At 36.4% G+C, this 18,487-nt stretch overlaps 1 protein-coding gene across 1 annotated transcript; it reads left to right on the top strand.

Annotated features, from left to right (window-relative positions):
* Nucleotides 1-10,296: 10,296 nt before the first annotated feature.
* LOC100536175 (cortexin-2) lies at nucleotides 10,297-12,544 on the top strand. The gene is made up of 2 exons (XM_003200201.6): nucleotides 10,297-10,493; nucleotides 11,103-12,544. The coding sequence occupies exon 2, from the start codon at nucleotides 11,178-11,180 to the stop codon at nucleotides 11,409-11,411; it is 234 nt and encodes a 77-aa protein (XP_003200249.1). The 5' UTR covers nucleotides 10,297-10,493; nucleotides 11,103-11,177; the 3' UTR covers nucleotides 11,412-12,544.
* Nucleotides 12,545-18,487: the final 5,943 nt, after the last annotated feature.

Below are 18,487 nucleotides of genomic sequence, written 5' to 3' on the forward strand. Positions count from 1 at the left end.
GAAGCATGAGCACGTACGTGAACCTGGATGACGTCAGACGCAAAATCACTAGGCTGACAGAATTTGAGTTAATGAAACTTTAAAGAGACATTTTGTATAGATTAAACCCAGCAGAATTGTTCACCTTACTTGAAAGATTAAATTTTTTCAAACTCAAAAATAAGAAAAAGTTCTAAATACTCATCAAGGTTAATTAAGATAAACGAATTTTAATGATTTAAGTTAATAGAACTCAACTCAATTAATTAGTTACAGCATTAGGGTTTACAGTGTGTGGGTGAGGGTTGGATTTATGGTTATGGGCAGGGTGAGCCTATATAATCATATGATAAGCATTTTACAGTATAAAATACATTATGCCAATGTTCAGTCCTCATAATACAAATACAAATATACTTGTGTGCGTGCGTGCGCTTGCATGTGTGCGTGCGTGTGTATGCGCGTGTGTGTGGAGGAGCGACAAAAACAGACATAAAGCAGAGAAGATACTGCTCTGAGACTCCCTTTCCGTATCTGTGGACGGTGTAGGCTGGATTTCCAGTGAATAAGGAAGAAGGTCCAGACAGAGTGAGATAATGTGTGAGGGAGCAATAGTTCACACCTCTTCTTGTAAACATTGTTCTTGCTTGTGAAGGTGAACTTGGGCCAATAAAAAGAAAGTTTCGTGAACTGACAAAACACATAAACGTAGAAAGATTGAGAGATTTAAAAGGTTGGATCACCCAAAAATGAAAACTCTGTTGTGATTTTCTAACCGTTGTGTCATTACAAAACACAGTTTCGAAATAAATCTTTTTGGAACATGAATTAAATAGGAAAAAATAAAATTAAATCATAGAGATTGCTTGCTCTCCGTAAAAATTATTCACCCATTCAATCATATAGAGATTTAATAAATAAGTCATTTTGAATATATAGCAGTTTAATGCAAATCTTCTGAGGAGATTCAATCGCATGATGAACAGATCAACACATTTATCAGCAAAATAACATGTGGTATAGATTAATTGGGTAGGATAAATTGTCTTTAGTTGAAGGGGTCACTAATCTCATTTCTGGAGGTTCAGTGCCCAGAAGGGTTTAGCTCCAACTTTCCTCAACACACCTGCCTGGGTGTTTCCAAGTATACCTAATAAGACCTTGATTAGCTTGTTCAGGTGTGTTTAGGGTTGGAGCTAAAATCTGCAGGACACCGACCCTCCAGGAACAAGTTTGGTGACCCCTGCCATAGTGTACGGTGTGAATAAGTGTGTGTGGATGTTTCTCAGTGTTGGGTTGGGGCTGGAAGGGCATCCGCTGTGCAAAAAGCATGCCAGTTTATTCCGCTTTGGTGACCCTAAATTAATAAGGGTCTATTAATTAATTAGGGACTAAGCTGAAAAGAAAATGAATGAATGAATGAATGAATGAATGAATGAATGAATGAATGAATATAGTCCTGGTAATCAGTCTTCATGAGCTTCAGCCATGTGTTTGTAATCAGTGGTGATCTGAAACTATGTGTGAAGTGCATGATGGAATATGTAGTCCAGCTCAGTGGCAGATATGTAGAGTGCCCTCTAGTGTGTCTGTTGGACACTCAACTTGGTGACTGTGAAAGTATTATTTTTTATAGTAATTTTAATAGTAACCAATAGTAATGGTTTTCCAAAATTCTTTAATGAAGCTTTTGTTTTGTCCAACAGAAGAAAGAAACTCAAACAGGTCTACAGCAAGTGCAGGATGAGTAAATAAGGACAGAAATATCCTTTTTGGGTGAACTCTCTTTTTAACTTATTCAACAATGCTAAACTTAAATCAATTGAGAACAAATGCAGTTACACAATGTAGGAAATGCTGGGTTCAACACAATCATGTGGATTTTGTGTTGGGACAACATGAAGAAATTAAGTTAACTTATTTGTTTTAACAAATTAGTGTGCAGTAACACACATACAGTAGCACCATAGTCATGTTTGACAGTAATAAAAAATTCAAAACTTTCACACAGACTATTTTTATCATCATAATTCTGATGTTATTTTTTTCTAATAGTATCATTTAGGACACTATTTATGTGAATAAAAAGGATTGAATGTGTCTCTTTGGAAAACTTGAACTAAACACATGTAGGTCTGCAGACTGTGACTAATCTGTTGCGGTTTGCAACCTTTTTTCTGGTTGCTATCCGACAAAATTTTGTTGAGAGGTCATGCTGGTGCTACTAGCAATTTGCATAGCTAATAAGCATTGCTTTTCTTTTTCCGTTATGCATATGAGAAATATTAGATGCCAAATGTGCCAAAAGTGGGCAAAAAATAGTGCCGCTGTTTTGAACCCTGCACAAAACAGACCATTTATCAGAAGAAAAGACAGCACAGCGCAAGCTTAGAATGAATGAGTGATCACACGTCTACTAAACAGAGCTTTGAGATCCAGTACAAATCACAAACGTCTCTGTGATTTAAACTAGGTTAAAGCCAGATGAAAGATCTTTGGCATTCACAACAGCATCCACGCAGAAAATTAGTTCTTACAGTTAGAAGGCGTTTTAAATTCACAAACTGACAAATGTTACAGAGATTTATAGCAAATCGACAGTAAATACAGTCAAATCTATCTACTATTGTTACACTAACACGACATTTGTAGCAGTAATGTGTGTATTTTTACTATAATATTGATGAATTACATATGTTACAGGGGTAGTGAAATTTAGTTGCATTATTAATATTGCAGTAATTATAGTATTGTGTTTATTTACAGAATATTATAATAATATGTCTTTAAGCTACAGTTTTCATTGCAAATACCACCAAAACCAAAACATATATAAATTAATAAATTATAAATAAATCTGGATACAACTTCAAGCTCCTGCTAACCTCAACTCAAGCTACTGTCAACTCAAGCTAAATGTATAATATTATAAATATTACATTTGCACCACTTACTTAAGAAGATTTGTAAACTCATGGCACCGTTGAATCATTGAAGAAAATAAAAAATATGAATCATAAATATTGCATTCGCAGATTGCAGTGCAAGCAAATCAGTTGGCCACCCTCAAATGTTAGTCTGGAGTACTGAAACAGATTTATCTTTTTCTGTAAACACTTTTTCAGAGTTTCCAGACTTTTAGTGATTGAGCAGAAATGTGTCAGATTTTATTTATTTGAAAACCTTCAACTGTGTTTTAAAGCAGCCAATTCGAATGTTATTACTCGATTGAGTTGGGCCAGTAAGGACATTCTGCACTGGTAAGCCGTCATCTATCCACATGGCTAATCAGCTATAGAACACATACGACTGCAGCCGGAAGACATATAGGATTATTTTTAAGGGATGCTACGATTGATCGGCCAAAGATCGGTATCGGCCAACAATCACATTTTATGACTCGATCAGTACTCGCTAATCTGGCCGATCCCATGAACTGATCGTAAATGTTAGTTTAGTTAGAAGATGCATTTTTACTTTTTATGCATCCAAACTTCAAATGCACTCCAAACTTTTTCTTCATTAAGGCATATTTAATTATTCTCCCATTTTTGCAGCTTGCCAATTGCATTGTCTGTCATTTTTCTTACCAAATCTTATAATTTTCTATTAAGCTGTTTCTGACCATGACGTGTCCACACTAAATGGTTATAAGAGACGTGTTTAAGGGGAATATAGACAACATCCTTTCTTCATTCTTTTAGGAAAGGAGAAAGCTACACTTGAGTGTCCTACTTAAAAGGAAAATGTGCTTTATACAATGTTAAAGTTATATAAACCTTGAAGCATTAGAATCGGTACTCGGTATCTGCAGATTACCATTACATGGAATCGGTACTCAGTATCAGCTTCAAAATTCTAATCGAAGCATCCCTATTGTTATGATTATTGATCAAATTTCCTAATAATTGTATTTTATTTAATTGTTTCTACCCCTACCCCAACCCTAAACCCAATTGTCACAGTAATGTAAAACCAGATATGGATCTGGAGGCTTCTCTATTAGTATAGCTGATTAACCATGTGGATGGATGATAACCGCATTTTGAGACTACCAGTAGGCTCAGAAGCTCCCTACTGGCTCATATCTAATAGCTGATGATAACCAACGATAAAGCCCGTTGAATTAAGTGATAGCATTCGAAGCGTGTGTGATAGCATTCTGAAGATGACTAAATTTCTTCTGGGTTTGGATTTGAAAGATGTGAAAGTGGATAAATGATCAAATCTGATCACCCTCATATGCTGTATTAGAACCCAGTGGATAAAACCCTTTTTTTGGATTGGAAATGGGGGAAAAAATGAAGTCAAGATTGGAATGACATAAGAGCAAGTACATGATTTTTGTACAAACTGTCCTATTAATAGGATTAAACCTTCTCGTTTTGATTTTTGTAACTTTTTTACCCTCACCCGCCCACCTGCTTTTGCTGACACTGCACTTGAGCTCTTTCTCAATGGCTCATGCTGACATTCAATTAGTCCCCTTAACCAGCGCACCTCCCCACAGTTAACGACTCGGAACCACGGTCTTCCACAAGTATCCTTTCTTTCCTCTTTTTTTTCAATTAAATCACTTGTCTCAAAACGGAGGACAGAAAAAAATGGCCTCGGGGTCATGGCAGCCAGCGCAAGAGATGATTTCCCCGTCTCTCCGTCTGCCGCTTTCTCTCTCTCTCTCCTCTTTCAGAAGATTTTACTCTGATGAAACGAAGCTAAAATATTTCAAAGTGGCTCACACACTTTTATTCGGCTGGAGCTGCATTTGAGTTCTCCTCTATAAACACATCATTTATCCAGCGCTTTGATGGCGAGGCAGACGTGTTTAGGACAGTTGATTGCAATGAACACAAGTGTCAGGCATCACAGGGGTTTGCGCTTGAAACATTTGGGAAACGAAGCAATTATTTTGCCTTTCATCAGCCTCTTGAGCTTCAGTGAGGAAATCCGTCAAAGGTCACTGCAGGCGTGACACACATGGACATTTGCTTGGGGTAAAAAAGATATGGAGAACAAAAAAAACCCAACTAAAAAACTATAGACGTCAAAACATCATAGAATTTCTAATGCTTTCCCTGCAAATACTGTTAAAAACATCAGATTTTAACCATTAAAACCAGAAAATTTTAGTGTGTTTTTTAAATATATTTTACTTGGATTGATTGGTTTTGACACAATTTGAAAGCATGCTCATTTTACAACTCTTCTAGAGTTAAACCATTTTTTAATCCATCCGAGACTGGCAAGAGCACTTAAGCTTATCTTAGCATAGATCAATGAATCGGATTAGACTATGATTATTACGTCAGAATAAAAGTATAGTTCCAGCCATGTGGCCTAGAAAAAAGAAACTTTTAATTTTTCTATTGGTCTTATTACATGATGCAACTACAGAAGAGTCAAGCTTTTTCTGCTTGAAAATTCTCACACACACAAGTAAGGATGGTGGCTGAAAAATTGAAAATCGTAAGTCACTTAAACTTAGGCTTTATTAGTTAATAAACATTGTTTTAACACTACACTAGCAGGCCTTTTTCCGGCTTATTGAAAGGGGTGGGTATTTGGTTTCTGAAAAACTGAATCTTTTTGCAGTTATTTGCCTCATTTTCTATTTAATTATGACGTTTTAAGTGCTAATCTTTGCTGCATTAGCTTGTCGGATGGTTATCATAACCAAACTTGTTGATGTACCAAAAATATTTCTAACATTTTGTCAAATCATTGTCAAACCTATCATTAATTTATTTAGGTTTTTAAATCTGTTAAAACTTGTTTTAAATTAAAAACTGAAGCCTACAGACAAATAACAAACTGGCCCGTACATTCAATTTTCCTTAGTCAGAATTTGGCCATTTGAATAATAAAAAAAAAAAATTTAATTTAATAATAATAATGCAACTTTCGGTCTTTCAAACCACCCCAACCCCCCATTGGCTGCAGGCCTTACTATTTAATTTAACTTATACATTTTATGAAGAGAGGGTTAATTAATAATAAATTTTAATAAATTAAAATAAATGTCAAGTGAAAACCTATGCCCTTGAATTAAAACTTTGTGCAAGATGTTAATGGTCTGTGATTCAATGATTTATGCTAAGCTAAGCTATAGTGCTCATGGACCCTGAGATAGGCTGAATGCACATAAAATGGTAAAACAACTACTTAACTCTAGCGGGTTTGTAAAATGAACCTTTTCCTCAACAAAGTTGTGTTCCTTTAATCCCACTAGTAGAAGATAAAATATTAACAGTAGAGGCCCAAGGGACCATTATAGTTTTCATTAAAGCAAATGTAGCCTAATCTCCATTACAACCACTAAAACCATTATAAATTCGATGATGCTTTCGACATTTTTTAGCAGAGAAAGCCTAAACACCCTAAAAATACTGTCCATTACAGCGCACACACACGCTCACACACACAAGATAAATGTAGGTCTTCAAACGCAGCACATTATTGTGTTAAATGTTCCTTTCTTCTGTTTTTCATTTTAGCATTCCACTTTGAATGCCTCACACCTCATTAATTCAAACAGCATTCTCTGCTGAATAATAACGATCGATAAGATCATTAATCTTTGGAAAATATGATCACATATCTGTGAACCACCCACGCTCTTCTACCATTTGCATTCATATTAGTATAAATGGGAATGAATCAGTCAAATGTTTCATTACTGTAATATTTCTGCTGAGGATGTACAGAAGCAGAGGCTCACTGTGTTCCTATAGGAAACAGATCTTGTGAGAGAAAGTGAAGCTTTGAAGATTGCAGGTTCGTTTGTGTTGTTTTTGTTAAGGTTGAGTGGAGGATGCAGATTAATGATGGTTAGTGGTTACTTGTTAGTACTTGGTAAACTCAGTTGTTATCAATTTAACCATAAATTCATTAAATCTAGTCTAGATAGCACTGGGTAAACGATTAAATGTGATTGTGATTAAATACAGCGTGCTTGTTTAGTATCCAGCTTACTTGTTTTGTACAGACATAAACTATATTTTTCACATAAAAACTGACTCTGTTTTTACAGGCTTGTATTTTGCATTCCTTTTGTCTTAGGAAGACGATACTGATAGTAAATAATCCAGAGATATAGAGCGCCATCTACAGATACACTTTGATAAACAATGAGGAAACGGCCAAAGGTGGTGCCCTGCTGCCACCCAGCGGTCATAAGTTTAAAACAAAGGTAATGTTTTTATATTTACTTCATTATTAAGCCTTCTTAGTTGGTGATTTTTGACATTAATTAGGATATATCAGACCTCTGGCGAATTAGGTGCCCGTTTCCACACCATCTGTTACCAGAATGAATGAATCAGATCAATGATTAAAATTAATCCATTTGATGATGGTAATTATATTAATATTTCAAAACATTAACATATTATTGAATGTTTCGTGTTATGACGTCCTTGGAGGAAACTATAATGGATTTTAGTTCACCCCAAAAGAAAAAAAGTGTCATTTACTCATTCTTCGCCTTTTTAAAGCCTTAACCTCCATTGTCATGTTTTTTCCTATTATGGAAGTCGGTTTACGACTTAAAAACTTATTTTGTGTTCGAAAGAGGAAAAAAAAGGAACTCACGGTTTAAAACCTCATGGGTGAAAAAAGTCATCTTCATTTTTTGGGTGATCCCTTTAATTTCAGGTGAAGTGATCTGCAGCGGACAGCCGGTAGGTGACGCTGTTTAAACATTTTTAGATGAGAACAACAGGCCGCATTCAGTTTTCTGCCTTGAGTTTAAATTCTGTAGTTCTCTGACAGAAAATTCACTCAACGACATTTACGTCTAACCATCGAATGGAAATGGAACATCCTCTGAGATGAAGACACAAATCTTAAGGTAGGCTACTGAAGTTTATGAAAAGTTTATGTTTTGGGTTATTGTGAATAGCCTACTTTTAAATCGCACATTTGAGAATACATATATAAAGTAGGCTACACAAAAGAGCTTAAATGATTGCGCTTTGGCTACACATAGCTTACGTTTTGACGTTTTTATAGGGACATTTTTGTGTTCCTGAAAATGAAAACGTGCAAAATTGTAGTTTAACAACTTTGTGGAAGTGCATAATTCCGAATAATATACAGAAAATGTCTCATGAAAAATAAAGTAATAATTAGCATATCAATTATTTCCCCTAAAACTATTTGTAGTTCAAATTTATTCACGAAGCTCATCATCTGTATTTTGATCCTCTGATTTATATGCGATTTTATTAATTTATTTATGTATATAATTAATATAATTAATCAGATAAGTTATTTCACCTATTATATTACATAGTACATAGTATCATGTGCATTTACAAATAGTAAACAGTACATATTTAATTTTAATAGTTACTACAATAAATAAATTCTTAATTCTTAGAATATATACTGTATTATTGTATTTTATATAAAATATCATTATTATACATTTAAAATATTATTATATGTCAAATTAAATTGTATTATATCATATCATATTTAATATATGTTTAGTTTACTTAGACTGAATAACAAAACCTTTTTATGATAAAAAAAATCTATTGTATATGGATTTATAATAACAAAAATAGTCCTGCCGTATAATTTGTAACTATATTTGCATAGTTTATTCAAATATATATTTAAAATAATAATCATATATTACATTGTTCATTCAACATATCAATTTAGTTCTCTTGAATTAAAATTATATAAATTTAATACTAATCATATTCATTACAATAATATGTCCTGCCCTATTATGCCAATAATTATATTTATATACATTTTATTTACATTTATTTAAAATTATATTATATTATATTATATTATATTATATTATATTATATTATATTATATTATATTATTCATTTATTCATTTTCTTTTTGGCTCAGTCCCTTTATTAATCTGGGGTCGCCACAGCAGAATAAACCATCTATTTATCCAGCATATGTTTTACGTAGCGGATGCCCTTCCAGCTGTAACCCATCTCTGGGAAACATCCACACACACTCATACACTACGGACAATTTAGCCTACCCAATTTACCTGTACCGCATGTCTTTGGACTGTGGGGAAAACCGGAGAACCAGGAGGAAACCCACACGAACACAGGGAGAACATGCAAACTCCACACAGAAACGGCAACTATTATTTTATATTATATTATATTATATTACAAAGCAGTTGTTAGCGCTGTCTCCTCACAGCAAAAAAGGTCACTGGTTCGAGCCTTGGCTGGGTCAGTTGGCATTACTGTGTTTCGGAGTTTGCATGTTCTCCCCACAGTTTAAAGACATGTGCCATAGGTGAATTGAACAAACTAAATTGACAATATTGTATGTGGGTGAATGAGTGTGTATCTTTTCAAGTGATGGGCTGCAAATGGAGGGACATCTGCTGCATAAACATGTGCTGGATAAGTTGGCGGTTCATTCCACTGTGGCGACCCCAGGTTAATAAAGGAACCAAGCCAAAAAGAAAATGAATGAATGAATTATTTTATATTATATTATATTATATTATATTAAATTATTTTATATTATATTATATTATATTATATTATATTATATTATATTATATTATATTATATTATATTATATTATATGTAAATGAATTATATGAAACATGAGGACAAAAAAAAACTCCATGAATAACAATAATAGTCCAGCCTTGTATAAAATGTTTGCCAAAATATATATGTGCATCCAGTTAAATCTTGAAAGCATCCAAATACATCAACAATGTATTTTTAAAAACCTACTCTGTTATAGTGCAGAAACCTCCCTGCACCACTCAGTGTTGGATATTTTCCAGACAGAGTTATTTCTCCACAGCCATCAATCACACAGTAAATAAATAAATCAGTCAGTCAGCTGATCTATCAGTAGTGTTTAAATATATCCAGCGTATACACCTACATTTCCAGCCCTGCTCGCTCAGTGACAGCTTCTGAGTCTGAATGCATACACTGTGCATCTCAGACATATCAAATGACAGCAGCGTGTCTGAAAGCATGACATTCCCCATTTAAGCTGATTGGCTGACATTCGTGAGCAGCTTGTAGTAGAGACCGTATTGAAACGTGTTAATCCTGCAAAGTTAAAAGCGGCCCCTATTTTTAGCCACTGTTGTTATCACACATCAGCGGGTCTGTATTAAATCCTCCGCCTTCACAGAAACACACGTTTACACTGCGCTTTGCCTGGATCACACTTGTCTCTCACCAGCTCGGCTTTGCTGAACACACTTGGAGGGATTGCTATGGCAACTGGTTGCTATGGGTGATGTGACACCACTACATGCTCATCTTGGTGAGGGAAAGAGGGAGTTGGACCACAGAGGAGAGGAATGGAAGCGGAGAGACGGCGATTTTATTTTGATTGCTGAACAAATCGACGAGCTGGGCTGAGGAAAAAAAGTTGTGACAAGCATCTGTCTCTGGGCGGACAGTCGTGATGGAAGCTGTCTCTCTCCCCGCTTATTTCGGGTCTCCATCACCCTCCCACTGATGAATCCTCTTCAGTAACAACAGGTGAGAAACTAATGCTTTCATTGCATCCGCAGCTCTGTGTATGTGCTCTGGCATCACCGGCTTCAGCTGTCAGAGCGGGGAGAACACAATTTTCTCCCATTTTAGAAAGCATCGATCGGGTGTTTACATTGAAATTTTATCAAAACAAATCGCAAATGGGGAGAGGAGATAATGTCAGGAGCTCCTGTAATCCAAACCCCAGGTACGCTCGAATATCATGTGTGCGACTTCACATTGTTCATGAGAAATCTTCAGATTTGTGGAGCGAAATTGAGCCAGGGAGTGCCAGGGCTGATCGCGAGCGCTGGCATCAAAGAACTGAACCATTAAAGGGTCAGCGACCAAACAGAAACCGGCGCTTTCAGAGAATAAATCAGGGAGGCATAAAAGAAATACAGTTGAATATGGATTCGATCGCGTTAAGATGAGAGAGATAACACACTGAAGGCTGTCCTGGTACTGTAATTCTGATGAACATGTACACGGTGATCTTATGTAATGTGTCTTTAAACAAGAGGCCCGCACTGCTGTGCTGTCAAATTGTTGCTGTCGGTCCTCAAAAGTGTGACACGTTTGCTTGTGACATTTCACGCTGTTTGATCTTTCCAGAATGGCTCTAAACAGAAACCTGTTGATCTGGAAAATGGCCGCGTGCCCCTGACCCGCTCCGACACACTGGAGAGGATGGCGGAGCATCTCCACAGCAGCACGCTGTCTGCGTCTGGGGCCACCCAGCCCATCCCTTTCCTCACACTGGAGCAGAAGGCTGCCTTCGTCTTCGTCCTCCTCCTCTTCATCTTTCTGGGGCTGCTGATCGTGCGCTGCTTCCGAATCCTGCTGGATCCGTACAGCAGCATGCCGAGTTCCACATGGACAGACTATATGGAAAAAGACACCTTCGACTACCGCATTGCCTGAGCTGCTAGCCTGATTTTGGGCTAGGAGACATGCGATGATTACCTCACACACACACACACACAACCACCACCACCACACCTCCTCCACCTCAGAGCCGACCGTATCCCTCAAGTGTTGTTGTTCGTGACGGTGGTTTTGTGTACTTGTGGATCTGGTTGTTCCATTTGAAAACTGCACTTAGACACACTTTCATGTCTCACGTGTTCTGACAGGGTTTCGCTTCCACCACTGATGTCACGTTCAGCATGGCTGAAAAGTCTTAGCGATGAATCTTTTGTGTTCGAAAACCAGCTTTATTACGGACTAATAATGTGGTTAATTATTTTCTACGTCCACAAATTAACAGTTTGGTAATTGGAAAATTAAAAAAAGTAGGTTAATCCATTTCTCAATGAGTCATTCCACACTTATCATAAAAGCACAGTGCATTTGTTTTGGGATGATTACATCCTGTGAGCTCCTCGGCTTGGGACTCTTGAGCTTTGCGCCTTACAAATCTGTGTGTTTACAGAACGGCCTGAGAAATTGGCCTTGCTGTTATTCAGCTAAATGTCAATCATTGTACTGACCTACCAGCCTTGGTGGGCAAACTGAATGTTTGATTTGCCAGGTCCTTTCCCTGCCTCTCTCTATGGTGTTCTTAATAGGATGAGTCCGGTTTCCTCTCTGTTGTTCTTCAGTATTTGCCGATGTTGAAATGGACTGTTCTATCAAACGTTTGCCGTACTGCCCGGGCTCTCAGCACAGTGCTTTCTTTTCCTTCTCAAAGTCTGGTTCACCTGTGATTTGCTTGACTTACAGTACATGTTTAGTAGAAAAGAAGCCAAAATAAACAGGTGCGGCGTGTGTCTTGCGTGCAGAGGAGGTCGATATTGCCATTTAGGTGCAACTTAGCTATTGCTTTCCGGTCTGTAATGCAGAGGGTGTTATTTGTCCACAACACCGATCTGCTGTTCTCACGATGCACATTGTGTCTTAGCTGAGTGGCGTGTCCAGTAAATTTGAGCCTTTAAAACGGAGAGAGATGCTGACGACTTTATTCAAAGAGAAAACGTGCCATGTAGTTTTCAAGTGGCTTTTGCATTTTAATGTGCTTTTATATTTGTTTCCAAATAAAAAAAAGGATATGTTTACATCTCAACTTATTGAGTGTCTTTATGCATGAAATTGGGCAAGGTTGTGTGATGTCTAGTGCAATGCTTTATAGATACTTTCTAATTCCGGTTCAGAATTTGGATTTGAATTGAGGTGTAGTAAGCAATGCATGTTTATGAATTTTAATTTAACATGTAAAAAAAAATGCAAGCGCAGAAAAATGATTACAAAAACTGTCAACTTGAAGGTGTATTGACCCTAAAGATGTATAGATTTTTAAAAAGCCACCCATTGACCTTATTTTTTGGGTACGAGCATGCGCAGCCATTTGAATCCTTTTGGTTCGAGACTTCCAATCTCATTCACTTTTAGACATTAAAAACAGCTGGTTCTGCTGCTTGATGTTGCAAACTGATATTTTCTTATATTATTCTGCTTTGTCTGTATAGTCATGGGTAGGCCGACACAGAATCTGCACATGCAAAAATTTGCAGATTTCCTCAGATTTTTAGCTCATCATTGAGTCTATTGAATTTACTTGTGTAAATGTGTGAAAATTAATATTTATTCATTTTTAAAATTAATTTCACTAAAATTATTTTGATAAAATGTTCATATGATTTATTACCAATCAAGATTGTAAAGTAATATTTTATGTATTTTTAGTAGATACATTATATGAGACACTTGCTTTGTTTACCAAAAAAAAAGTTTAATTGGCATTCTAGACATTCTAAATCTAATTGGCATTGTAGACATTAAATACAATTTTAAATATTATTTTTTTATTTTATATATTAAGTTTGTAGTTATGATACTCCAAAAAATAATTCCGCATAAATCTGCATATCATGTTTTCCAAACTTCTCCTAATAGCAAAAAATGTCTGCAGTTTCTGTCTGTTTTTTGTCACACTTGTTTGTAGAGCAAGTAGTTTGACTGTTTTTTGGGGTTTTTTTTGCCATTAATTATTCCTAGTCATTTCACCCATACGCTACTGAATCAGAAGTTCTAAAACAATAGAAAAAACAAGTGCACTTTTAACAATGAAGAATAAGATCAATAGAACACTTGCATTTAACTTATCATTTGTAAATACGGTATGTTTAACTATTATCATTTATTACTTTTGTGGACCTGGGGCGAAGCAGTGGCGCAGTAGGTAGTGCTGTCGCCTCACAGCAAGAAGGTCACTGGTTCAAGCTTTGGCTCAGTTGGCATGGAGTTGCATGTTCTCCCTGCGTTCGCGTGGGTTTCCTCCGGGTGCTCCGGTTTCCCCCCACAGTCCAAAGACATGCGGTACAGGTGAATTGGGTAGGCTAAATTGTCCGTAGTGTATGAGTGAGTGTGCATGTGTGTGTGGATGTTTCCCAGAGATGGGTTGCGGCTGGAAGGGCATCCATTGCGTAAAAACTTGCTGGATAAGTTGGCGGTTCATTCCACTGTGGCGACCCTGGATTAATGAAGGGACTAAGCCGACAAGAAAATGAATGAATGAACTTTTTGGACCTGAATGGAAAAACTGATTTTGAGGAAGCATTTCTTTCATCACAAAACAACTTTCCATTTAACTTCTAGTATGTTGTGACCAATTCAATTCAAATTCAGACTCATAAATTGAACAGAATCGGAACTGAAATTTGAATGCAATCTCACAGCAACGTGGAACTTTTTGATGTAGTGGCAAATTCGTATGAATTTATATGAGCTCATTCATAGTACATTCATTAACATCAATGATAGTTGGGGTTTGGAGCAAACCTCCTTTTATAAATATTACATTTTAAACAAACGAAATTGTATGAACTTGTACAAATTACTCACTTTTCTGACATAAAAAACATACATAAATAGGCATGGGCCTATTCTGATTCTGACGGTATGATAACCTTGAATAAAAATATCACGGTTTTAGGTTATTTTGATTACTGCTCTAAAATATATTCATTTTAACATCTGGGTAAAAAACTAAAACTTTTTCCCCTTTGTACACAACATATTTTATTTTGAGAAACATTGAAAATATTTTGAAGCAGTAAACATCTCAGGCTAAAGAATTCCAATGATTCCTTGGCCTGCTGTCTTTATTTGTTTCAAAAACACAGATTACTTTGCAATTTAGAACGGCATCTTTGGATATCTTTTCTGCTGGAGATACTGTTATCCTAAAAAAAAAAAAAAAAAAAAACGTACAAACTTACGCATACCTTAGGAATGGTATAGCAGAAAATTTTAGTGGTTTTAAGACCTTGACTTTTCCAAACCGCGGTATACCTTGAAAATGGTTATCGTCCCATGCCTATACATATACATGCCCATATGAGATTGGGCTGATAATCTGCACATTATTAAACATTTGACAAAATACAAACCTTACATATTAAAAATACCACTTCAAGAAAGTTATACATACCTTTCAGTTTATTTAATAATCAACTGCAGGATGGAGGAGCATTTCATAATCCAAAAGGCATTTTTAATGTGTATTAAAATTGTTCACTTCTGAATTTCGCCCATCATTGGTGCATGAGAAATGTTTTTTTTTTTTTTAATTATCAATTACTTCATGTAATTCTATTCCATTTCCATGAAATGTAGTCACACGATTCCACAAACCACAGGTATAGCATCATTAAGACCCAATTGAAAGTCTTGATCAGATGGCAAGGGACACTCATCACTTCACTCTGACTCTAAAAACATCTCCTCCTGTTGAGCAAAACATCAGATCGGCCCTCCAGAACAGCATGCAAACAGCCTTAACCCCTTCATTAGCATTATGCTAACAGCAGGCACACATGCTGGCAGCAGCTTTCACAGGAGGGAGTGTGCAGCGAGAAAACATCTCAAAGTCATCTGTCTTCATCTTCTCATGCCACCGTGTACAGATGTGCTTTCACTCAACCTCAGGAAAGCAGTGATGGCTCCATTTTACAGTGCCACATCCCACAGGGGCTCTTTGAGCTCAAAAACACGTACTGTGGCACAAAATGAATCAGGCCTATTGTAGAGGGAAAGGTAATGAGACATGTAATGTAGAGACGGGAGAGCTACTTCATCAAACTGCGTGTTGTGCTATTTGTGGTCAGGGATTTCATTGACATTATGTTCTCATTGCAATGTTGTAACGGTGCAGAACTAAATCAATCTTGGGCTATATTGTTCAGCCCCATTTGTTTTTGTAGTATCATAATTTATGTTTACATTTATGTTTCTCGGTAGATGGCAAAAGATTACCAAAGTGCCTTATGTCTTAAGTACAAGTATGGCGTTGTTGTGACATTTTCCTCAGCTTGCAGACAAACACACTGGTTGTGGTGTACCAGAATGAACGTAGCATCTATCTGCCTGTAGAGGAGAAACATATAATGTATCCAGAAAGTATTTATAGCGCTGCTTCACTTTTTCCACTTTTTTGTATGTTACAGCCTTATTCCAAAAATTGATTAAATTAATTTATTTCCTCAAAAAAAAAAAAAAGATTTAATAAAGATTGTTTTAAATTGTTGCAAATTTATTAAAAATAAAAGAACCTGAAAATCACATGTATTTAAGCATTCAAAACCTTTGCAGTGAAGCTCTTAACTGAGCTCAGGTACATTCTGTTTCCACTGATCATTCTTGAGATGTTTCAGCAGCTTAATTGGAGTTCACCTGTGGTAAATTCAGTTGATTGGACATGATTTGAAAAGGCATACACCTGTCTATATAAGGTCCCAGGGTTGACAGTGCATGTCAAAGCACAAACCAAGCATGAAGTCAAAGGAATTGTCTGTAGACCTCCGAGACCGGATTGTCTCGAGGCACAAGGCTGGGGAAGGCTACAAAAAAAAAACATCTGCTGCTCTGAAAGTTCCAATGAGCACAGTGGCCTCCATCATCCGTAATTGGAAGCATTTGGAACCACTAAGACTCTGACTGGCCGGCCTTCTAAGCTGAGTGATTGGGGGAAAAGGGCCTAGGCATCTGAAGGACTCTCGGACTATAAGAAACTTAATTCTCTGGTCTGATGAGACTAAAATTGGTGTAAACTCTTTGGAGTTAATGCCAGACGTTACGTTTGGAGAAAACCAGGTACCTCTCATCACCAGGCTAATGCCATCCCTAGTGAAGCATGCTCATGGCAGCATCATGCTGTGGAAAGATGAATGCAGCAATGTACAGAGTCATCCTCAATGAAAACCTGCTTCATAGTGCTCTTGACCTCAGACTGTGGCAACGGTTCATCTTCAAGCAGGACCAAAATATCAATGGAGTGGCTTCACAACAAGCCCAGACCTAAATCATATTGAACATCTCTGGAGAGATCTGAAAATGGCTGTACACCATCGCTTCCCATCAAACCTGATAGAGCTCGAGAGGTACTGCAAAGAGGAATGGGCAAACTTTTCCAAAGACAGGTGTGCCAAACTTGTGGCATCATATTCAAAAAGACTTAAGGCTGTAATCGCTGCCAGAGGTGCATCAACTAAGTATTGAGCAAAGGCTGTGAATACTTATGTGCATGTGATTTTTCAGTTTTTTTATTTTTAATAAATTTGCATGAGTTTCACATTGTCATTATGGGGTATTGTGTGTAGAATTTTGAGGAAATAAATTAAGTTAATCCATTTTGGAATAAGGCTGTAACATAAAAAATTTGAAAAAGTGAAGCGCTATGAATACTTTCTGAATGCACTGTTTATAAACCTTAATTTTTTGTTATTAAAATCTGTAAATAAATAATTATTAACATTATGCAGTGTATTGTCAAGTGTAATTTTTCTGAATATGCATTGTATAATACAGTTTTCGTATGTACAAAGTACAACCAGAATCAGTGGCCCATAAGGGGCCCAGATACCAGCGTGTGGGGCACCCATCCACACTAATCAGAGTGGGTAAGCCCACTGTCAGCCCACACTTTTGGGCTGTCCCAAAGGGGGCTCACAAGTGCCCCACAGTGTGGGTCCCACAGTCAGCCCACACCATTGGCCCCACAGTGTGCTGCCCACAATGGCCCTGTATGAGCCACTAAGTCTGGTACTACTTTGTACATACAGAAAACCATATTATACCATGCACATTCAGAACAATTACACTTGACAATAAACTAGGCCATTTATACATTCATTTTCTTTTCGGCTTAGTCCCTTTATTATTCAGGGGTCACCACAGTGGAATGAATTGCCAACTTATCCAGCATTTTTTAAAACAGCGGATGCCCTAAACTGCGTCATGTTAATCATTTTTATTTACAGATTTTAATAACAAAATATTAACAATTGTGTTAAATTGAAACAGAATCAAATATCAATAAACGCACAAAATAATATATTTGGCAGGTTTTGTTTTATTAGTATAAGCTGTTAAATGAACAGTGTCTTTCATTTAGGTTAGGGTAAACTCGGCTATACAAACCTGCTATAATTCCTGGTGGTGTTCTGACATCTTTACACATTTATGAACTAAACTTTTCACTAACAAGATGAAAAACTGAAGAAAAAAATGCAGTCACAATAATGCATTCATTCCATATAGGATTGTTTGGCAAGTCCTGTAGCCAATTGTTTTTGGTATGGTTTTAAAAATGAGTAAGTGGTTACTAAGTAAATCCTGATAAAAAATAAATAAATAAAAATCTTCTGTGGTATTATCCACCTTAAAAATAATGAATGACACTGAAGGCCAGGCACAGGCTTATTAAATTTGCTAATTGCTTTTACCATTGTGTGACAAGTAAGGTTCTATGACAGACATTTTAAAAGTTTTCACAAACAAAAAACTATTTCAGGTTAGGTTGGTTTGGTAGAATATGTGATAAACTCACCAAATATTCTATTACCAAACCTATCAGCTGGAATAAGGAAGAAATATTTCATGTATTTGTACAGAACATTTCAAACTAGCATATAATTATGCAATTATTGTTATTGTATGAAAAAATATTTTATTAAATACTTTATTACTTTATAAATTTTCATTTAGACTAGTGGCACAAT

The sequence above is a fragment of the Danio rerio genome, chromosome 16 (genome assembly GCF_049306965.1).
Source record: "Danio rerio strain Tuebingen ecotype United States chromosome 16, GRCz12tu, whole genome shotgun sequence".
Lineage (NCBI taxonomy): Eukaryota > Metazoa > Chordata > Actinopteri > Cypriniformes > Danionidae > Danio > Danio rerio.

What these genes read in the sequence shown, in the direction of transcription:
- LOC100536175 (XM_003200201.6), top strand. Translation starts at nt 11,178, where the DNA reads ATGGCGGAGCATCTCCACAGCAGCACGCTGTCTGCGTCTGGGGCCACC.